Source organism: Cygnus olor, chromosome 1 (genome assembly GCF_009769625.2).
Source record: "Cygnus olor isolate bCygOlo1 chromosome 1, bCygOlo1.pri.v2, whole genome shotgun sequence".
NCBI lineage: Eukaryota > Metazoa > Chordata > Aves > Anseriformes > Anatidae > Cygnus > Cygnus olor.
This window is the reverse complement of record NC_049169.1, coordinates 43454479-43476405: the sequence shown is the minus strand read 5'-3', so window position 1 is coordinate 43476405 and position 21927 is coordinate 43454479. Positions and strand designations below refer to the sequence as shown.

The 21927-nt window shown below is 62.8% G+C and overlaps 2 protein-coding genes across 4 annotated transcripts; both read left to right on the top strand.

The window, feature by feature from the left end:
• The first annotated feature begins 1457 nt into the window (after positions 1 to 1457).
• TNFRSF13C (TNF receptor superfamily member 13C) lies at positions 1458 to 4860 on the top strand. 3 transcript variants are annotated; one of them, XM_040554520.1, is made up of 3 exons: positions 1458 to 2896; positions 3108 to 3344; positions 4053 to 4860. In XM_040554520.1, the coding sequence occupies exons 1-3, from the start codon at positions 2401 to 2403 to the stop codon at positions 4373 to 4375; spliced, it is 1056 nt and encodes a 351-aa protein (XP_040410454.1). In that variant the 5' UTR covers positions 1458 to 2400; the 3' UTR covers positions 4376 to 4860. The 3 variants fall into 3 exon arrangements, with proteins under 3 accessions (XP_040410454.1, XP_040410466.1, XP_040410461.1); XM_040554532.1 differs by having other exon boundaries at positions 1463 to 2896; positions 3150 to 3344; XM_040554527.1 differs by having other exon boundaries at positions 1556 to 2896; positions 3147 to 3344.
• Positions 4861 to 14361: 9501 nt separating this feature from the next.
• On the top strand, positions 14362 to 21903 carry SHISA8 (shisa family member 8). Its single transcript, XM_040554513.1, has 4 exons — positions 14362 to 15428; positions 20842 to 20966; positions 21130 to 21276; positions 21444 to 21903. The coding sequence occupies exons 1-4, from the start codon at positions 14881 to 14883 to the stop codon at positions 21710 to 21712; spliced, it is 1089 nt and encodes a 362-aa protein (XP_040410447.1). The 5' UTR covers positions 14362 to 14880; the 3' UTR covers positions 21713 to 21903.
• Positions 21904 to 21927: the final 24 nt, after the last annotated feature.

The window sequence follows — 21927 nt, the reverse complement described above, 5'->3', positions numbered from 1 at the left end:
CTGGTTTGGAATCATTTGTGGGAGCACGCTTATTTTCCCAGGGTGATCTGCTAGTCAAATGTATTCACCGAACTCTTCCCGTGTGTGAGCTTGAAACTCCCGCAGGTAGCTGGCCACAAGTAAGTGCTATGCAAAATTCAATCTGGGCTGCTTAGCTCAGCTTTGGCTTCCAGACCAGCTCCGTGCCCCTCGCTGCTGGGGCAAGGATGAAGGGCAAACGTGACCCTCGGTGGGTCTGGCTCTGGGGCCCCCTCCCCGTCTGTGCAGAGCTGCTGCGGGGTCGGCTCCAGCCCAAACCTCCCCAGAGCACAGTTTTCATTGCTTAGGGTTGCCTGGTGCATCGTGTTAGAGGTTCGTCCCGAAGTTGCCGGGTCTGCCAGATAAACACCTAGCAGCCTCTGCGATCAACACGTCTTTGGGTTTCCGGCACACACAAGCACAAGGTGAACTTTCGGTGGATATTTTCTGATGCAGCCAGCGCTGCTCGCACGTGTGAGTCACTTCACCCACCGTGAGGCTGGAGGAACCGCTCACGTGGGACCCATTCCCCACATGTGGGACCCGTTCCCCACGTGTGGGACAAAGGCCTGCCATTGCTCCCTGGGCTGTGCGTGCTGCCCGTGCTGCTCGTGGGCTCTCCGTGGGGCTGGCGGGACGATCCCGGCCATGGGCAGCCCCCCTCCTGCATGTCTGGGGCAGGTGGCGGCAGGGATTGAGCATTCTCTGGCTCCAGTATTGAGGCATAACGCCTAAATCGCTTTTTTGATATTTTTTGCTGGTTTATTTGTTTAATAAAACCATTTGGTTAGCTAGGCTCCCAAGCTCCTGGGGCTTTCGTTTGCAGAGAAGATACGAAAAGCGCATTTCCTTATCCAGTGAGTCATTTTTCCTGCTCTTTAATTATGCATTTGTGCTATTATCAAGCGTATTCAGCCTTTAGATGTGAGCACTCCATAACACTAACCAGCCGCTGAGCCTCAACTTTTCCTACTCCAAAAGCGATGCTGCTACGGGGGCCAGAGAGGCGGAGGTGCGGGAGGCAGTGGGGGCCGGTGCGGGGAGCCCTGGGCGCGCTGGTCACACGTGAGCGCTGCCGGGAAAGTCAGCGGTGATTTTCTCCATGAGTAAGCCCTGCTATGTGTGAGTTCAAACATCATCTCCCTGGCCCGGGTGGGAGCAGACGGGGCGGGAAGGGAGCAGGAAGGAGCTGCAGAGAGCTCCCCACACTACCAAGCTGCCTCTCGGGTGCTGGCCCTAAATGCCCACAGGTCCCCCAGACACCAGCGGGGAATCAGCTGTGTGCTCTGAACACCCTCAGCCCCCTGGAAACCAGAAGGGCACAGCCAATTTTACCACTTCACAGGAAAAATACCTCACAGGAGGCACAAGCCCTGGCGGTTCATGCGGCGAGGCAGTGAAGCAGCTCCTGTGGGTGCCTGCAGCAGCAGCGAGGCAGAGGGTGCCGAGTTCATCGCTGCGCCTGGCACTTGCGGCCTCGAAGCAAGAGAGAGAGAAGCGCTCTGCATGCTTGGGGAGTTTTCATTTGAGTAAGGCCGAGGTGGAAGAACTGAGTCACCGCGGCTGGGGCCACGCTCCTCGGAGGAGAACGGAGGAGCGGAGCGGCACGGCCGTGCACGCACACGTGCGCGCGTGCAAGGGCGAGCAAGGCAGTGGCCGGGCCCAGCGGTGGCATAAGGGGAAGTGAAATCGCTGTGCTGGTGGGCAGCGACTGGTTTTGGTCATGACTTTCACTCGCCCAGACGAGATGCCCTGAGCGCCGTGGCCACGCTGGGAGGAACCCACAGGCTGCAGCGAGGTGAGGGACTTGACAGGGCAGGCGGCTGTGGCGCTTCCTTCAGTGGGAGCAGGCCTGCAAAGTGGCCACAAGGGTCCCTCTCCTTCCCGTGGGGTGAAGGAAAGGGGGACGTGGTGCTTGTTTAGTAAGGATGGAGCAGAGCCACCTGCAGTGCTGAAATCAATCGCTTATCTGCTTCAGATCCCAGTCGCCAGGATTTGACATACATGTGGTGGCAGGAAATCTCTCCTGCTCAAGATTAGGAAAACCCAAGGCCCTTCACAGAGTATTTAGTCCCCTCCAAGGGTATGGGACACGACCTGCCTGGTGGGACAGGCTTTGTTCATGCCCTGGGCAGTCACTGAGAGCAGGACCAGCTCTGAACCCCTGAGGAACAGGACATGGTGCCAAAGGGCTTGGAGGCTCCGTGCCAAGGGTCTAGCACGGGATGCAGTGAGCAAGTTCGGCCTTTTTGTGTCAGTCCTGGAGTGAACCGCACCACCTGAGCCTGTGATTTCTGCCCCACACTCACGTGGACACAGGGCCCACCACGGATAAAACCACCACACACAGGCTTCACCAAGGGGAGACCAGCAAATACCCCGATGCCGGAGGCTGGGGTAGATTTCAGAGAGGCGCAGCCCACCCCGGTGAGGGGCTTTTCTCGCAGGCAAGGGAGCTGCAGGGGCTGGGGGCAGCATACGGCTGGGACTAGGAGGCGCACCAGAGGCCGCAGGGATTTTGGCAGCGTGTTTTGGAGGAGAGGGCTTCTTGGACAGTGCATTGCACGGGCGGCCAGGGGTAGGGCTTCAGTGTGCACCCTCCTCCTCCCCAGCGAAGATCCGCCCCGGGGGAAGCGCAGCGACCGGAGCCCCAAGGGAGCCGAGGCGGCTCGACAGACTGCATCTCCCTCTGCCACCCGCCCCGGGGCTCGGCGATTTCACACTCGGGCAGCCGCTCTGCGCTGCGCCATGCGGGAGCACTCGGCCATGTCCTCGTTGGGAAAAGCAGACGCCATCGCCTCCTGCCTCCCCTCGCAGTGCTTTGACCCCCTGACCAGGTTCTGCGTGAGGTGCTCCGACCTCTTCAAGGACAACGCAAGTAAGGGCGGCCGGGGCTGGGCGGTGGCGGGCAAAGGGGTTGGAGGACACCCTGGGGTTGGGCTGGAGGGAACCTTCTCCTGCGGATGGTGGTGGTGATGGGGCTAGGAGGTGGACAGCGATGAAGGTCCCGCTCCTTCTCTCTCCACCACCAAATCCGGAGACCAGGAGGCCTGGTGGGTAACGCCACCACCCTCTGCCCCTCACCCCAGCTCTCTCCCTCCTGACCCCGCCGGCGTTTCGCACCACAGCAGAGCCCGTCCACGTGGCGTCCACCTCGGCCCCGCCGCCCACCCTGCCCTCCGTGGACCTGCCCAGCACCCTCCTGATCTTTGGGGTCCCCACGCTGGTGGTGCTCCTCCTGGTTCTGGCCGCCCTCTGCGGCCTCTTGGCCTGCAAGGCGAGGAAGCAGAGGAGGAAGAGTAGGAAGACGGAGCAGGAGGCCAAAGGTAGGAAACTTCGTGCTCACTCTGTCCCAGTCCCCAGCTCCCCAAAGCAGGTCCCTGCTGGCCCTGTGTCATCTCAGATGACACTGTCCCACTCATGTCCCAGCTCGTCAGTGGGGTGCACCAAAGTCTGGTCCTCTGCCCTGCTACCAGAAGGCAATGTGTGAAGGACTCCGCACATGGCAGGAGCCACGCGAATGGGGTCCCACACTGAGCACCCTGCTCGGAGTTCCCAGCACCCTCCTACACGTGCGTGACGCTGCCACCCCAAAGGGGTGATGGTGTTGGAGCCAGCCCCCATCAGTGAGATCCCAGGGCACTGAGCATCTCGCAGGGGTGTCCCCAAAGGCACCCAAGATGGGGCGAGGGACGGGGTCGTGCCTCTCCCCACAGGGCATTTCCAGGGGGTGAGGCCATGGTGCCTCACGGGGGACACCCGGCAACAATGTCAGAAATGAAAGGGGAGGGAGAAATCCAGCGTGGGGCAGCACAGGGCCGCGTGCTGCTGTAAACAAGTCTATTTTTAAGAGGGAAGCGGCCGGGCCGGTTGCTCACCGCCAGCATGGGCTCACGGGAGACTCGAGGTGCAAGTGCGCAGCTGCGCTTCCCCAATTACGCTCTGGGGGGGGGAAAAAAGCACTACGAAGCGGCATTTAAGGAGAAATAGGGAGGAGATCTCTGTCCTAACCCCTTCTCTTGCCCTTCTCTCAGAAAGCCTGGGTGAAACCGGCCCCCTGCCCAGCCCTGGTTACCCGGACTTCGCTGCTCCGGAGGGGGAGGTCGGCCCGGCGTGGGGCCCCTGCCCTCACCTCAACGGAGGCCTGAAGGCGCCGGGGCCGCCTGGGAGGGACAGTGCAAAGCGGCGGCCGTGCTGCCAGGGCGATGTCGAGCGCGACGTGGTGCTGCTGGCCGCCACCTGGCCCCACCACGAGGAGCACGGCCACGGCTTCCCGCTGCCGGCCACTGAGCTGGGCGCCACCGCCTTGGTCACCACCAAAACCACCCAGGACTGCATGGGCGAGGAGAGACCGTGACGGATGGGAAACGGGGCTGGGGCTCTCCGGCTGCCCCCTGCAGCCAGCCAGAGCCCTTCCCCAGGCGGGCAAGGCCTTGCGTGGACCTGAGCTGCAGCAGAACTGGGCTTTGCCATTTGTCACTTTTGCCACTTTGCCATTTTTGTGGATTCCATGCCTGTAATTGCCAGAGGAAGTCTAAGGATCTATGCCGAGTTACTGATAGCTGCCATGGCGTAGTGGTGCTGTCTGGAGGAGGCAGGGATGTGGCCAGTGAGGAGGGAGCATCGCGGGGACTGCTCTGCCTTCTGCCAGGCTGCCATAGTGCAGGTGTGGGTGAACTGGGGAGCCCGGATGGGTCTGCTGCTGGTGGGGGGATTTGTAGGGACACAGGACTGGATGACCAGAAAGGGGGGAAGCAGGGGTATGTTAGGATGAAATCCCATCGCCATTATCTCAATTTTTTGCTCCTGACCTCAATAAAATGAGTCTTGGGGCCAAATTGAGCAAAGCTCATCCAGCATCTTCTCCATGCACAGTCCTGCCTTCCTATCTCCTGCTCGCGGTGACACCCAGGTCCCCACTCCCTCGGGGTGCTCTTGTGTGGCAGCAGGCACCCGCGGGCAGTGGTGGGACCCCCCCCCTCTGCATCTGGGTGCCCTGGGGATGGGAAGCGAGTTCGCCTTTCCGAGCAGGGAGTGAGGGAAGGAGGATGGGGAAATCTGTCTTTGCTCCAAGCTACGGTGACTGAAGTCAGCGAGGACCAGGGGCAGGCAATGGAGACTGCTGGTCGAGAGGAGCGCTGGCCGCAGGAGCTTGTCATGATGGCCCCAGACAACCATTGCTTCAGCTCACGGTGGCTGCAAAAATACCGCATGTCACTCGTGGTGACAGGACTCACAGTGATGGATGTTTCCATGCTGCACAGAACCAGGCAGGGAGTGATGTGAGCGTAGGAGGGATGACTTAATTTATGTGCGTGTCTCCGGGGGGTTGCTGCGCGCGAGAATTGACCAGCAGCGCCGGTCCAAGGCAGCTCTCCGTCGATGGCCTTGTTCACACACATGCCGGTGGCTTGCCTGTACAAGAAGATTTGGAAATGAAGTCATTAGTGCGGGATGAGCTCCATTCAATGATTCCAGCTTTGCTCCCAATCCACCACCGGTTCTGGCACCCGATGTCACCATCAATGGATCAGGGCTGGAGCCAGCATCACGCCCCACCTGGAGTGCTCTCCTCTCTACCGTGGTATTCAGATGTTGGAGGACATTGCCGTGCTCACCCAGTGGACCACATAGGTCTGCAGACCATAGTGGGATTGACCAGTGACTGTGCCGGGTAATGTTGGCTCTTCTGGGGTGCAGGACCACGTGCCGTTAGAGGGTGATGCCCCCCTTCTCTCCTGGCCTGGAGCTGGAGCTGGTTTCACTGCCTTCACCCCATCAGGGGAACCACAGGAGCTGCCGCAGGGCACGAGGGACCAAATTTTTCACCACAAGTCCTCTCCCAAATCTAAAAGCACCGGCTGGGCTGAGCCTTGATCCGGCTAATGCCCAACGCAGTTCAAGACACGATGCGTCCCCGTCACTGGGGGATGCAACCTTTGCACGCCTGGTTTGGGGAACAAACAAACCTAAGCGCTTTGGCAACCAGCCCGTGCCTGGCTGGGGACGTTTTGGCACAGGCAGAGGGCGTGCTCGTGGGAGGCAGAGCAACCTGCTTCACGGAGAACGGGACGGGGAGGCGGCGGGAGTGGGACTGTCGCGCATCCCATTCCTGTTTTCACTGCTGAGCCCTGTGTATGCGGCATCCACCCCACACCAATGTGGTGGTTTGGAAAAGGAAACCATGTAAAAATCCTGCTGAAAAAAAAACAAAAAAACTCTTCCTGCTGAGGTGGGGGCTCCTGCTCTTACTTCTTCAGGTGCATCACGATGCATCTGCTTCTCGGGACAGCCCAGGGAAAGGAGAGAAACAAGAGCATAAAGCGGAGCCCCTCTCCTGGGAGCCCTCCTGCAGCCCCCGGTGCCTTCCCATGGCAGTTTCTCGCTTCCCCCATGGGGCAGAGGCTGGGTTTCCCTCTGGCCTCCCGGCCTCCTGCCTTGGTTCCTTGAAAGGCTGCCAAGGCCGGGCCTCACCTGCCGTGGGGGGGACCCAGGATTTCAGAGCGAGCAGTGTGGGGGGAAAGTCTGGGGAAAGCCCCAGCAGGTTTCGTCTCCTGCTCGTTCACCCGTGGGTGCAGCTGCCCCAGCTCGACGTACCCCTGCCCTCAGCCCCCCAAAGCTCCTGCCGGCTGGGCGCTCAGTGGTTGTGCTCCCCACCAGCAGTGGGGTGGTGTGGGGAGCCCCAGAGGACACACATGGGTGCCTGAAGGGCTGCCGGTGTCACCTCGGGGTGACAGCCACCTGGTGGCAGTGCCACCCCACGGGGGAGTTCTGCGTTCTCCCACCCGCCTCAGAGGTCATTGCTGGCTGCCCTCCTGCCCCCCGGCCTCCCCCTGCCCCCGCTGGATAACGAAATGCCCCTTCCAACCAAACGCAAAGGTCCCCAGCTGGAAAAGGCCCCCCCGTCTGTTTTCCGCTCTTCCCCGAAGTGGCTGAGGAGAAGAGGCTGCCCGGGTCTGTGGGCCGAGTCTGTCGGGGGGACGCGGCCTTCCTGACGCCGCTCATCAGCATCCGTCCCTAATCACTACCCCACCGCGTAATGACAGTAATTAGGAAGAGCAAAGCCGCCTCGGGACTGGAAGCGCTGACGGAGTTCGGGGAGCCAGATGGTGTTCGCACTTAAGGAAAGAATTAAAAACAAAAAACAAAAAACAGCCAACACACACAAAAAACACTCAACTTAAATCAGCCTCCATTTCCTTTACTCGGTGTCAGGATCGCTTTGGTCCCACGTGGCTTCCAAAAGGGCACCCAGGGAGATGCTGAAACGGGGTACCCACTGCACAGAGTGGGTCACCCCCTGGATCCAGCCCCTCCAAACCCTTCACCCCAGCTCCTTCCTCACTGGTTCTGGGGGCTCCCCTGGGCCATGCCACCCGCCCCTAATGCCACTGGGTGCAGCCAGGGGACACACGGGGGGGAGGTCTGCAAGAATTTCATCTCATCTCATCTCCGAAGGCTTGTGGCTTCCAGGGCTGTGCCAGTGGGCACGGAGCATGGGTCAGGTCCTCAGACACGGCTCCAGAGAAGCTCTGGTTCTCCGCATGCATCCCCAAGGCTGTGCCCAGGGAAAGAAAAAAAAATGAAAAGAAAAAGCCCCAAGCTACCTCTTTTCATTCCGACTCCTAGTGCACTGTTCCCCACAGGACAAAACCGTGCAGAAGTGCCCCCAGCAGCCTGGGGAGTTCTTCTCGGCAGGAAAAGCAGCCCAGAGAAAAGCCACCTCAGGTCGGGAGAGAGAGGTGCGCACGGGAGGGGCCAGATCCTGGCTCCTTGGTGCACACTGGCAGGGCTGGGTGGGAGATGGGGGTGACAAAGCGATGCTGCAGCCCCAGCACATCTTGGGGGGGTCTCAGGGGATAGTGGGAGTGGATGGAAATGGAAATGGAGAATAAATGGGAATGGGAATGGAAGTGGAAGTGAAAATAGAAGTGGAAATGGAAATATAAGTGGAATGGAAATGGAAATGGGACTGGAAATGGAGTGGAAGTAGAAGTGGAGTGAAAGCGGAGTGGCAGTGGGAATGGAAATCGAACTGGAAGCGGGGCAGAAGTGGTGAGGAGCAGAAGAGAATCTGCCTCCAGCAGCTGCCCAAAGTCCTCCAGCCCCTCCGGTGGGGCAGCCGGTGCCAGCAGCACCTCTCACAGCCCCTCCCTTGCATCCTCCCTCTTCCACCGGCGTTACCCTATTTCCCTTCTCCCTCACCTCCAGCACACCCAGCGCCGCCGCCAGCCGCGGGGGGCTGCGGGGCGAGGAGGGGGACATCGCCGTGCCCTTCCCGTGGCGGCTGCGGCGTCGGCCGGCTGCTGGCGGGAGCTATTCTGGGCCCGGATCGATGGCAGGCGGCGGCACCCGCACAGGAGGGAGCGGGGACAGAGCACAGCTGGGCTGCGGGGCCGGGGCACCCCGGGGAAAAACCCCACAGGGTGCCGGGGGCCAAGGCACGACGCTCTCAGCCCGTACCCCACGCACTGTGCAAGCAGGGGACGGGGAAGAAGAGCGCGTGGGATTTTTTCGGGAGGTTCCCCCGTCCTTTCCTGACCCCCCTCCCCGCTCCCCCGACGGGTGAAGCTCCAGCATGAAGGCACCTGCAAGCAAAAGCTGCGGCCGAGACCGAGCCGGGTTTAGCAATTCAAATAGGAGCTCACAGCGGCGGCGACACGTAGAGGGACGCCTCCCTCCTCCGCCAGAAATATTGTAATTCTTATTCTTTGACAACAATGGTACCGGCGGTGGGAATCACCAGGCTGTGCACTGCTCCGTGAAGTCGGGGAAATTTTATAGCAGGTGCTTTAAATGCAGCTCTGCTGATAAACTCGGGTAAGTTTCCTTTTTTTTTTTAGCGCTGTTTTCCCTAGCTGGGAGGCTCGGCTTCTGCGGCCGGTGGGACGCGAGGAGCATCCCCAGGGGTGTCCGCTGGGGGATCGTTGTCACCAGTCCCCTGTCAGCACCACTGGTCGCCCAGGATCATCAATGGAGGAGGCAATGGAGGAGAGCTGCGGGTGCTTCCCTCCCAAGTGTGCTGGGATGGGAGGAAGGTGAGGCACGCTGCTCGCCGTGCTCCCTGGTGACGTCCTCCGTGGGCTTCTCGTTCACTCTCCGGCTCCTCACTTACTTATCTCTGCCAAGAAGCAGGGAAACAAACTCAGCGAAGCAAACTTCGTGCCCTGTAGTGACACCGCGAGTTACTAACAAAAAAAAAAAAATAAAAAAAAAAATTCCCCAATGAGTCATTTAAGATGTATTAAATCAGCTCTAACCACAGCCACGATATTTGCAAGTAGCTGCTCACTGCCGGGGAGGACAGGGCTGGGTCTGGATCCCTCCACTGCACTTCCCGATATGAATACGTGGGGGGGCTCCTGCCGGGGGAGGGCAAACCCTGAATGTCCTCATTTACAGCTCAGGGTGGCTGCAGGGGTAACGGCAAGCTCCCTGTAACACACATCCACACACACGTCTTGGGGGTCAGGAATCACCCCCAGCCCAGACAGAGCGAGGGCAGCCCCCCGGGGATGTGGGACATGCACCAGGGGTCCCCACGGAGGTGCAGAGCACGGGGGCAGCCAGTGCCCACCAGGTACATCCCCGTCCTGCTCCCGGCGGGGTTGGCAATGCGGGAGGTGACTGCAGGTGCTGCAGGGACTGTGTGCAAGCAGCGGTGGGCTCCAGGAGAGCCCACCCGGCCAGGGCTCAGCCCCGCTCTGCCGCCCGTGCAGCAGCGAGCCGCGCTCCTCGCATGCCGCCGGCACGCCGGGCTCCGCTTCGTCTCCAGCGCCGGGAAAGCAAAGGGCATAATTTTAGGAGAAGCGTGTGAAATCCGTTCTGGCAGATCATCCGCAGAGCTCTCCAGCGAAAGGAAAGCATTAACATTTGCAAAAGGTCCTTGCAACAAAGCAAGCGGTTCCCAGCAGGCAAAGCCAGCAGTGACCAGCCGCGCGGGGGCCGCTCGCGTGTTTTGGACTGGGAGCAGTCGGGGTGCAGAGGTACCAAGACCCCAGGGTGCAAACAGCCACGGGGCAGGGGCACGGCAGCGGCGCTGCGGGGATGCTCCAGGAGTCCCTTGGGATTGAAATGTTGCTGTGGCACACCGAAACACGGGTGGAAATGGGAGCGTGAGGGGACTCGGCTCCTGGACGGGATGGACACGGCCGGGGGAGGTTGGTGCTGGCCTGGGACAGCATCCCCTCTGTGTCCCCGATGTGTCCCCGATGTGTCCCCTCTGCGTCCCAGCCCCTGCCCCCACCAGCTCCGCTCCCCCCCAGGACGGATTCGCAGCAAAGGGGGGGGCAAAACCTGCAGCCTGCAGCCTGTGATTCATCCCCACTGTATTCGCACTTATTATTAGAAAGACGAAAATACAGCCGGCGCTGGAATTGCAGATTTAGTAAGCAGGACTGCCAGTTTCGGCGTACGCTGCTCTCCCCACAACACCGGTGCCCCAGGCGGCTGAATTACACCCTGGCAGGCATCAAGGCATCGCCCCGCAGAGCCCAGGTGGATATTTGGGTCCTTCAGGGACAGCAGCGTTGGGATGCCCGGGGGTGAGCTCCCCACATGCCCTGCAAGCAGCAGGCACCCGACGCGCTCCCAAAAACCTCTCCCTCTAAACGCAGCCTCCTACCGCCACCTGCCCAGGTTTCACCCCTTTCTTCTCCAAAGCGAGTGAAAACTGAGAGATTTGGGTCTGTGGGCAGGAGAGACTTCTTTGCTCACTGCTTTGTAAACCTCCCCCACCCCTGGAAATGGGGTTTGGCTGGGTGGGATGGGGCAGGAGACCCCAAACCTCTGGGTTTGGTGTGGCAGGGAGCCAGGAGCAGTTGCAGGATGCCAGCACTGTGCTTGCAAAGCGTTGGTGTTGTCCTGAGCCCACCAGCACGGGCTCGATCTTTGGGACTGCAAAACAATGACCCCAGGCAGTCCCCGGAGAGGTGACGGCACCCCTATTTCCATCCCCGGCCTCACAGGGAGCGTGTGGGAGGTATTTTTATCCTCCCGCCAGCTCCCTTAGTCACCGACGCTTGCTTTAAATGGGTCAAGAGGGAATAAAGACGCTGCAGCCCCTGTCTCGGAGCATATTTACCCGCAGCTCTGACCGTCCCTCCCCTCACACCTCATGGCGCTGCCACGGACCCGCAGGCCCAGGAGAGCCGTGCTCCGGTCGGGCAGCGTCAGCTCCAATTAACTTCTCATTAAAAGCCCGGCGGTGTTACGGAGGTGCCGCACATCAGGGCAGCACAGGGGGGATAGGGGCAGTGGGACAACCACATCTATGCGAGTGCCCCCAGCGGGGCATTTTGGGGAGGGGATGAGGTTTGCATCACCTGCCAGCGCGGCTGTGGAGCAGGCGTAACACAGCACAACAGCGTTCGGCACCAGCCACCCCAAAACCGAGCCACCCGAGCCGGGTGCCTGCTGCCCACCCCATTTCGGAGGGCACCCTGCACGAGGTGGGGGACAAGCCCACCCCTGTCCCCTCGTGCCCAGTGCCCGGGGACGAGGAGGGGCACGGCTCTGCGCGGGGGCGTCCCGCCGCGCTGGCTGCCGGCCGGGGCCGCTTGGCACGGCCGCCCTTGCCGAGGAGCTGGATGCTCTGCCGGGCTGCCGCGGGGACGGCACGCCGCTGTTCCCGGCCATATGGCCTCCTCCCGCAGGCCGAGCCTCGAAACCATCCCCCCCCGAAAATGTGAGCTCTGCTGCTGCCGGCCCCAAAATGCGGGGAAGTTGCGTTACGGGGGAAAGCGGAGGGGTTCCCGTTGGGATAGATGTGGGGATTGGTGCTGGCAGGGAGGGACGGGGCTGCTCCCACCCCGTTCACTGAGGTAGGCATCACCAGCAAGGCATCCGGGGTTAGTCCTACATGCAGAGTCCCTCTGCAGCAAGCACCGCATCAATTTAACAACAACAACGACAACAAAGCTCTCGCTTTGAACACATTTTCTCCTCAACGCTCTGGATGTCGTTTGGGTTCGGCTGCAGCCGCCTTTGGGAAGCTGGGAGCTTGCAAATCTCAACTTTTGAATGTTTGCAATTATAATCTTAATGGTAAATGCACATATGCTCCTGTGTTTTATATAGGCCATTACGATGCACGGCTTCTCTGGCAGGCCATTTTCCAGCCACAGCACCGAGCACAGGCAAGGGAATAAAACCTCTGTGCGTGCCGGGCTGGGAGCGGGGCGGCCAGGGGCTCTGCCACCACGTCCCTGTGCCCCCCTGGCACATCTGATGTCCCCTGACGTGTCCCCAGCTCTGTCCCCAGAAGGGGGCCGCTTGGCAGCGCGTGCCGTGGGATCTTTCCGACAGCTTCCCAGCCCCAGAGGGCGGCGGGCTTCGGCTGCTGAGCTCCAGGTGCCAAAAGCCACTGCTGGTGCGTGGCACTGCGTCCTACTGTGGGCAGTCCCCAGGCTGTGGACAAGCCCCCCGGCACCCAAGGGTGCTCCCCTGGCTTTGGCAGTGCTGGTGAAAAGAGCACCTTCCCTCCTCCTCCTCCTCCTCCTCCTCCTCCTCCTCCTCCTCCTCCTCCTCCTCCTCTTCTCCCTCCTCGGCCTAGACTCTGCCTCGGTGGCACCCCCGTGGCTGGCGGGGATTTGGGGCCGCGACGGAGCGGCGACATCTCCTCAGAACCGCCGTGCCCTGCCAGAAACAATCTGCTTATCGCACCCCTCCCCACTCGGTGTTTATCCGCCGTATCGCATCTCTGCAGGCATGCAGACGCGGCTCCGTGGTCCGGGTGGCATCGTCACCGGGGGGACTGTTTCCCCCACAGCCCCCGAGGCTCGTGGCCAGAGCCTGCTGGAGCTCCTCTCCCAGAGCCGCATCCCCACAAGTGCCGGCGGACACCGCGAGCACGTCCTTTGGGTTTTCCCTAGGGGTCCCCGCCGACCTGAATTTCCTGCGGCTCCTGCCCGCACGCTGCCCTCCCGCTCCTAGCCTGGCTGCACAGGCACCGAGATACCCTTTAAGCGCCTGTTTCACGCTCTGTGAGCGTTCCTCCCCGCAGAAAAGAAATATTCCCTTTCTCCCAGGTCATTCCAGGCAACCATTTCCCTACAAAATCCCCAATTTTGGCCAGTTTCTCGCTCAGCCTGCTACCAGCCTGATAAGCCTACCGGCCCCTGGGGGGGGGGGCTCTGCTCGCATGCACGTCGCGAGCAATCGCCCAGAAACGCTTTCTGCCATTACCTGGGCAGCCAGCAAACTTTGCTTGCACGGCTTCTGTCAAGGCAGGCGCTGGCGGGGGCCGTTAGCGCTAACAGCCCCCGTGCCTGCAACTTCCCACCGCTGGTGCCTCCAACCCGAGAGCCCCCCGAGGGCTGGTGGGAGCGCGGCGTTCGGCGATGCGCGGCTTTCTGCCGCCTCGCTGGCTTTTTATCTCTTCGGGAAGCTCTGGAGGCTCAGAGCTACCTTGCAAAATGGGTCTCTCTCGTTTGCTTGCGGCACTCGGGACCCATCAGAGGCGGCCCAAGCTCCGGCTGCATCTTTCCAGCGATGTTTCCAAACCTCCTCCCAGCTCTGGGCCACGCGGGTGGTTTGCCCGAGGAGACAACGGCGATGCTGGGGGCACAGGGAGCCCCGGGGCAGGATGCTGGAGGGCATGAGAGGCCCTGTGCATGTCCCTCGCCCTGGCCACACTCATCCCGGGCTGCACCATGGGCGCAGAGCAGGGAAAGCAAATCCCTCCCTTCTGGGGCGAGGCGCTGGCCGAGGGGACTGACGATGGGGGCACGCTGCTTGCGGAGCCCAAAATCATCCCGGATCTGGGAAGGACGCGGTTTTGGGGGTTCACCTGCTTCCCCCATCCCTCATTCCCCCCGTGGGGGTCTCAGCTCCCTAAGGGCGATGCCCTGACGCCCACCGGGACTGGGGACCCCCCCTCCCCCCTTTCCCCACACCTCTCCCCCAGGGACCCCCAGCTGTGGGGCTCGCCCCTTCCCCCCGACGCCCCCTTTCCCGCACCCAGCCCGACGCCCGCGGCCCCCCAGCTCCGTCCCGGGGGCTGTATATTTTTTGGGGGGGGACACCCACCCGGCAATGCCCGGTGCGGGAGGAGCGCGGGGGCCGGCGGGCGGCGCGGGGCGGCTGCCACGCGTGGTCCCCGCCCGACGGGGCGGGCCGCTCGGTGCCTGCCGCCCGGTGGCGGCGGGCCAGGGCCCGGGGCGGGCGGCAGAGGACTGGTGAAGGAGCTTCTCCGGTTTCCTCGGCGAGCCGCCACCCAGCCCCGAGCCCTGCCCGCTCCGCCGCCCCGCTTCCCTCCTCCTCCTCCCCCCCCCGCCCTTCTCCTCCTCCTCCTCCTCCTCCTCCTCCTCCTCCTCCTCCTCCTCCTCCTCCTCCTCCCCTCCTTCCCCGGTGCCGCGGCTTTTTGCTGCTTTTCTGATTTTTTTTTTATTTATTTTTTTTTTTGCCTTCCTTCGCCCTCCCCTCTCTCCTTGCCGGAGCTCGCTGCCGGCAGCAAGGGGCAGAGGCGGGGATGGGGTCGCCCAGAGCCCCCAGCCCGCCCGGCCGCCCCGCTCCGCATCCCCGCCCCGGCCGGGGGCACCCGGGGGCTCTGCCCCGCCGCCAGCCTCGGCTCCTGCCCTGAACCCTCCCGGCCCGTTTTTTTGGGGGGGCGAGAACCGGGGGTCCGTCCCCTCGCACTTCGTTTTTCCCCCCCTTTTTCTTTCTTTTTTTTTTTTTTTTTTTCCCCCTCTTTTTCCTCCCCCCCTCTCCCCAAGCCCTCTCGTCTCCTCCTCGGGGGCATCTCCGCAGCCATGGGGCTGCTCCGGGGGGGCCCTCGCGGGGCGGGCGAGCGGCTGTAACCCCCCGGGGGGGAAGGGGGGGGGGGGGCCACACACGGAGAAGGGCTCGGGCAGGGGGTGGGAGATGGCCCCCCGGAGCCGCGGGCGGCTGGAGCGGAGCTACGTGGTGGGCATCTGCTGCCTGGTGCTGCTGGAGCCCGGCCGGGCGTGGGGCGCTGAGCCCAGCCCGGGGGGGCCCGGGGATAGAGGCGGCAACGGGAGCCAGGCACCGGCGGTGGAGGACGCGGCCCCCGCGCCCACCGAGCCCAGCCCGGGTGGGGACCGCTGCCGGGGCTACTACGACGTGATGGGGCAGTGGGACCCGCCGTTCAACTGCAACGCCGGCATCTACCAGTACTGCTGCGGGACCTGCGGGTACCGCTTCTGCTGCCAGTTCAAGCCCGGGCGGCTGGACCAGAGCGGCTGCTCCAACTACGACACCCCCAACTGGGTGAACACGGGCCAGCCGCCCGCCCGGGTGGACGAGCCCCCCGAGGACCCCGCGCGGGACAGGACCAACATGATCGTCTACGTCATCTGCGGCGTGGTGGCCGTCATGGTGCTGGTGGGCATCTTCACCAAGCTGGGCCTGGAGAAGGCGCAGGGCCCCCAGACGGAGATGACCGTCTCCAGGTAAAGGGGCACGGCCCCCCCGCTCGGTGTCCGTCTCCCCCCCCCCCCCCCAAAAAAAATCTCCCCTAATTGCTGTGGTTCCCGATGTGCCTCTGCACCACCTCGGTGTGCGTGTGTGTGTGTGTGTGTGCACGGGCGAGTGTGTGTGTGGCACCGGGGTGGGACGTCACCCCCATGGGGGGGACCGGGGCCGCACACCCAGGGGACAGCGCTGGGACGTTGGGCAGCAGCCCCTCGCCCCCTGGCTCCAGCCCCTCGCTTTTCGTCTCCTTTCGGGCTCCCCTGAGAGCTCTCTCAGGGGACACTGCTGGTCCCATTTCTGCCCCGAATCCTGGTGGTGTGGGGAGGGACAGGGACGGGGACAGGGACAGGGACAGGGACAGGGACAGGCAGGGCCAGTGGCTGCGGCTCCTCTGCCTTGCTTCCCCCTCGGTGTTACGTTCCCGCAGCTCCTTCTCTTAGGAAGCTGTTTCTCTCCCTTCTTTTCTTTTCTTTTCTTTTCTTTTCTTTTCTTTTCTTTTCTTTTCTTTTCTTTTCTTTTCTTTTCTTTTCTTTTCTTTTCTTTTCTTTTCTTTTCTTTTCTTTTCTTTTCTTTTCTTTTCTTTTCTTTTTTCTTTCACTTTTTTTTTCCCCCTAACGATCACATTAAATGAGTTTAACACTTCTCAGCGGCTGACGGCAGCTCCAGCCTCCCAGGCGCAGCCCTGCCCCTGCGGCTCTGACTCAGAGCTGTCCCTCCTCGTCCTCCCCCCCGGCACACGCGATGCACACGCGTGTGCACACAGACACACGGACACACGGACGTGGTGGGCTCTGTGCTGGCAGGGGCAGGGTGAGGGGCTGGGGGCTGCCCTGGGCATTGAGCTGCAGCCCCACGCCTTGCATATCAGCAAGGTCTTCCTAGCGAGGACATCGAGCCCGGCAATAAACCCATTTTTGTGCCATTTTCTTCAGGGATTTCAGCTTAAAATTAATAATAATAAGAACAAGCAAGCAGGGCCCGAGGAAATAATTTTACCAGGATGATGTGGGAGCTGCTCTGGTTGCATCCCCCCTCTCAGGGACCTTCCCATGGGGTGCCCGCATGGGGCTGGGGCGGCCACTGGGTGCCGCACCCCCCTCCTGCACCCCTGCGCCCCGTCCCCAGGCTCTGCTGAGCACAATGTCTGCACCCCGTGTTTGGAGGAGGCTGGCCTTGGGACAAAATGGGAGTGGGGTCCCAGTGCCTTCCTGAGCCGCGCAAAGCAGCTTCTTGGGGGGATGCATGCTGTGCCCCCCCACCCCCCCGCACTTGGCGGGGAGCCTAGCCCGGCGTCTCTGCATGCCCATGTCCCCCTCCCGCGTCATCTGAGGAAGCGCTGGCACCCTGACAGGATCGATACGGCCTCCGCCAGCCTCCCTGCTCCTCCCCTCCCTGGGAAGGGGATGCTGTGCTTGGGGAGGGGCAGCCCCAGGGTGCCCAAACCTGACCCCATCTCCGTCTGCTGCCCCTCTCACCCCGCCGGCCACCGAGGGGGTTTGTTTTCTGCTGGTGGCCTCGGCACCATGCTACCAAGGCCACACATCTCCGTGTTCCCTTCCTCTTTCTCTCCTGCACGGCCGACCCTTCCCGAGGAGCAGGGCAGCGATTCGCCCCGCTCCCCACGAGCACACTTCGCCTTCACGTGGGCCCGCGTTCCCAAACGCACAGCCCGTTGCCCAGCAGATCCCTTTTTCCCCAAAGCCACTGATTTTTCGGACACAACCATATGGAGCAGGAGAAGGCAAGGTTCCCTCGGGTGCCTTTTTGGGACAAAACCAGGAGCCTGCCACCGCCGGAGGTCCCCAGCCAGGTGGCCCAGGGCAGGGCATTGCCGTGGCGGCACCGTCTCCTCCCTCCCGGTGTGCGCAGCCAGCCCCGTGCACCATGCCGTGTCTCAGCACCAGATATTTCCATCCGCCTCGCCCCGGCGCATGGGCAGTGCGACCTCGCGTCCTGCCCGGTGCCGCAGGTTGGAGCTTCTCATTTGCTCCTCGGGAGCTGCAGCGTGGCCTCGGGCCAGCTCCCTGTTGCACGGCCGCTCTGGTTTCCGTTCCCATCCGTCCTGCCGTCCCGCCCATGGTTTTCTGCTCCCAGAGGGCACTCCCCAGTGCCCCGCGATGGCTCTGGCTCGACACGGTCTGCCTTGAGCACGTCGTCTCCTCCTGCTTTCGTGGCTGGTCCAGCAAGAGGTTCAGGCACCCAAAACACCGCGGCCACCTCGTCCCCCCGTCCCCGTGCCTCCCGCAGGTCCGTATGGCGGCTCCCACCAGGCGTGCTCCTTCCTGCTCGGCTCACGCTTGGCACCCGTCCCCACGCTCGCGCAGCGTGCCCAGGCCCTGTCTGAGTCAGGAACACCTGCCCATGTTTTTCTTCAGACCCCCGATCTCCAAGGAGGTGAGGTCCTTTCAGGGCAGGGGGAGCTGTTCGTGTCCACCACATGAGGACATCCCCCCCAAAAAGACCTACATCTACAGGCGAGAGGTCTGGGGACCCTGCAGGGAAAGGAGAAGCAGCAGCTGGGTCTCCCCATGCTTTTTGGGGTCCCGAAACCCATCCCTGCTGTGCACCTGACCCCGATGGGTGTTCCACTGTGGGTGATGCCCACGGCAGCAGGCACAGCGAAGACCCAGAAAAGGTGTTTGCAGGCAGCCGGCGAGCTGCCACCTGCCGCCCCAGCACTGCGGGGGACGAGAGCGAAGCAGCCCCGTCCCCATCCACACCCACGTGTGACCTGCCCATGCACGGCACACGTGCAGCCAGGGCCATGTCCGGATGGGGGCAACGCCACTGCACTGTCACTCTGTCACCACTCCTCTCCACCGATGGCTGTGCTGCAGCCTCCTCCAGCAACTCACAGCCCCCTTGCCCGGGGCTTGCAGCCGCTGCCCCATTGTGCTTTCCAGGTGTGGGGCTTGGGCCCCTGGCTCCTGTCTGAGGGGTCCCAAGAGCAGCTCAGCTCCTGTGCTGAGGGCTGGGGACACACGCTGTCACCTCTGTTTCCTGCTCTGGTGGCTTCCTGCGTTGCTCGGGGGCGCTGAGCGCAGTGTGCTGGCTCCTGCCGGGGAGCTGTCGCTGCCTTCTCATCTTCCCCACGGCTCCAGGACTTTCCTCATTGCTTGCTCCTGGGCTCGCTCCGGGCTGGTTTTGGGGCCGTTGGTTGTGCCCGTTGGCCAGGTCCTCCCGGCGAGGCTGGGCTCCTGCAAGCCGGGTTGCCTGGGGCTGTCTGACACCAACCCACACATGTGGCCTCGTGTGCCCAGCGTCCATGACCACGGTGGTGGATGGAGACCTCACCGGTCTGGGCGAGGGGCACTGCTCGTTAGCATTTTACTGCAGATAAGCAGTGCAGGTTTAAAGTTGATCCGCTGATATGCCCCGCATTCCCCACCTTGCTCTGCACCCCGGAGCCATCTCAGAGCCACAGACCTTTGGATAAGCTAAGTTAATGCAACCTGACCTTCCCCAGCCCTCCCCAAGCCCCCAAATTAGAGCTTTCACCCCCAAAAAAAACACGTCCAGTGAGCCAACGGCGCCTTGGCACACGTCCTCCCCCAGGGCACCTCCTGTGCATGGCTCGGGGACAGGGAGAGAGCCGCTCTTGCCGTTATTGTCCGGGTAACTGGGGCCGGGGGCAGGCGTGTGGAAAAGAGCACTGATGGATTTATCTGGAGAGGAAAAGTCGCAGCTAAAGGACTGCTCGAGCTTGGTAAATAGACCCGAGGAAAAAAAGAAATAGGTCAAATCGCATCGGACCTCCTGGTGAAACAAGCCCGGCGAGCGGTGGCCTCCAGGGACACGTGGGGGAAGGGGGTGGTGAGCAGGGCCCTGGGGAGGCAGCGGCTGACAGCGCGGCAGCTCCCGCTGTGACAGCCTTTGCCCCCGGCCTCATGGGAGCTGCCGGCCCCGTGCCCTGCCCAGCACAAGCCCTGGGCTCCCAGAGCTGCTCCGGGATGGCCCCGTGGGCAGGGGAGCAGGGCTGGTGCAGGGCTGGGGGCCAGGAGCTCCGGCAGGTCTCTGGGAGATGTGTGGGGTCATGGTGGTTCGGCTCAGTAAAGCATTGCTCATGCTGTGGGGGCATATGGAGATCGGGGTGGATTGCATTTGGGGCTTTAGGAAGAGACGAGTTATGGAGTAGAGAGGTCTCTGTGCAAAGACCAGCACTGACATAGGCTCAGGTCACAGCTGAGGTGGGTAGGCATTGCTGGAGGTCCCCTACCCCAGCAGGGCCACCCGGAGCAGGCTGCCCAGGACCACGTCCAGGAGGCTTTTGGAGATCTCCAAGCAGGGAGGGTCCCCAGCCTCTCTGGGTTGGCCACCCGCACAGTGAAGAAGTGCTTCCAGATGTTCAGAGGGAACCTCCTGTGTTCCAGTTAGTGCCCAGTGCCTCTTGTCCTGCCGCTGACAAGAGCCTGGCTCTGTCCTCTTTGCACCGTCCCTTCAAGTACCTATAGACATGGATAAATCCCCTGAGCTTCCTCTTCCCCAGGCTGAACAGCCCCAGCTCTCAGCCTCTCCTCACAGGAGAGGTGCTCCAGTCCCTTCCTCAGCTCGGTACCCCTCTGTTGGGCTCTCCCCAGCATGTATACGTCTCTCTTGTACTGGGAGCCCAGAACTGGGCCCAGCGCTCCAGGTGCGGCCTCACCAGCGCTGAGCAGAGGGGAAGGCTCACCTCCCTCCGTCTGCTGGCAATACTCTGCCTAACGCAGCCCAGGGCACCACCAGCCTTCGTTACAGTGAGGGTCCACCAGCTGCTTCATGTGAGGGCACCGGTGTGCAGGCCCCGGCTCGCCACACGGTGCCCATGGCAGGGCCTGTGACCATGCCCCCGGCTGAGGCTTGGGCCACTGGGGACATGAGGAGGCGCGGGGCCGCAGCATGGGACAAGTGTGGACGGGGCTTTGCTCAAGGTCGGGCCCGGGGGCCCCCCCCACCGATGCAGCACCACGCGGGGGGTTCTCCCCCCCCCACAGGAGCGTGGTTTCCTACCCGGGACCGGCTGCTGAAGGCCATGCCGCTGTGCGTGCCCTGCTCCGGGATGGCCGGTGTGCCACAGTGGTACTGCAGCGTCCCTGGGTGTGAATGCCGAACGGGAGAGCGCTGTATCTTATGTAATGGTGTTTAATGTTTAATGCTATCGCTTACCAGGAGGATGTCGCAAATGGCAGCGCATGCGCCAGAGGCTACCTGTCCAGCCTCCTCCCCACAGCAGCACGAGCACTCCTCTCTCATCCCTTCCTTGGGGTCTTCCCCGCTTTGAAATGACCCCGGTGCATGGCCCGCCGCCTGTCCCTGCTGCACGTGGCATGGGATGACAGGCAGAGGGGACATTAGGGCCGCGAGGGAGGACACGTGCAGCAGGGTATTGCCTGACGTCCCTCTGCCCCTTCCCAGGACGCTCACCGACCTGCTGAAGCAGCCAGGCCACGGCCCCTCCGAGCACATCGACGGCCTCATGGGCAGCGTGCAGGTGCAGCTGGGCGAGGGGCTCGCCCGGGGGTCCCCCAGGAGCAGCGCAGGTAAGACCCTGCCACCCCCGGCCCCTTCCCCGAACATCCCCCCAGGGCCGAGGTGCCGCTGGGCAGGTGGGTGCCTGCTCCCCGCTGGGGAAAAGGGCGGTGTGGGGGGCAGCATGATGGGCTGTGAGCGCCCCCGAGCCCCCCACCTTGGCTCTGCCCCCAGACAAGCCGCCCCTGAACAACGCAGTGGCCAGTGCCGACGTCCCCCCGCTGGGGCGGCCCCACAGCCACGGCAAGCGCCTGCTGCTGGCGGGCAGCCTGCCCCCGACGGCCCCCAGCTACAGCGCCTACGCCACGCTCACGACTGGAGGTGAGTGGGGATGGGGCTGTGGGGGGCACAGAGGGAAGGGGACAACCCCCCCAGACCCACTGCATCCCCCAGCCCATTGGTGCCCAGGGTGCACCCCCTGTCAACCCTCCCACGCCACAGGAGGCGGTGTCCCCACGGGGGTGTCACCAGTGTCCCTGTCCCCACAGAGAGCATCCCCGAGGACTTCTACAGGCATTTCAGGGGGCCAGAGGTGCCCCCCCCCAGCACCCTGCCCTTCCCACACGCCGAGGGGCCGGGGCTGCCTGAGGGCTGCCCCCCGCTGGGGGCCACCAAGACCAAGGGCCCCCCCAAGCCATCAGGGGGCTGGGAGGGGGGCCCTCAGCGCGGCCCCCGCCGGCCGGGCCCCGCCACCCTGCTGTACGGGCAGACCTCGCGGCACCTCGCCACCAACAGCAAGACCGAGGTCACCGTCTGACACCGGCGGGCAAGGAGGTGGCACCACGCAGCGGGGCGACGAGTTGTGGCCAGTCTCAGCCCACCACAGGGAGGGACAATGGACTTCAGGCAGCACGACCTGCTGCTGCCCGCGGACACCGAGCAGCCTCACGTCCTCCCCTTCCCCACTGGCCCCGGCCTCCCCCTTGGTAATAAACACGTTGAGGTGTATGGCTCCTGCGTGGCTCGGCAGCA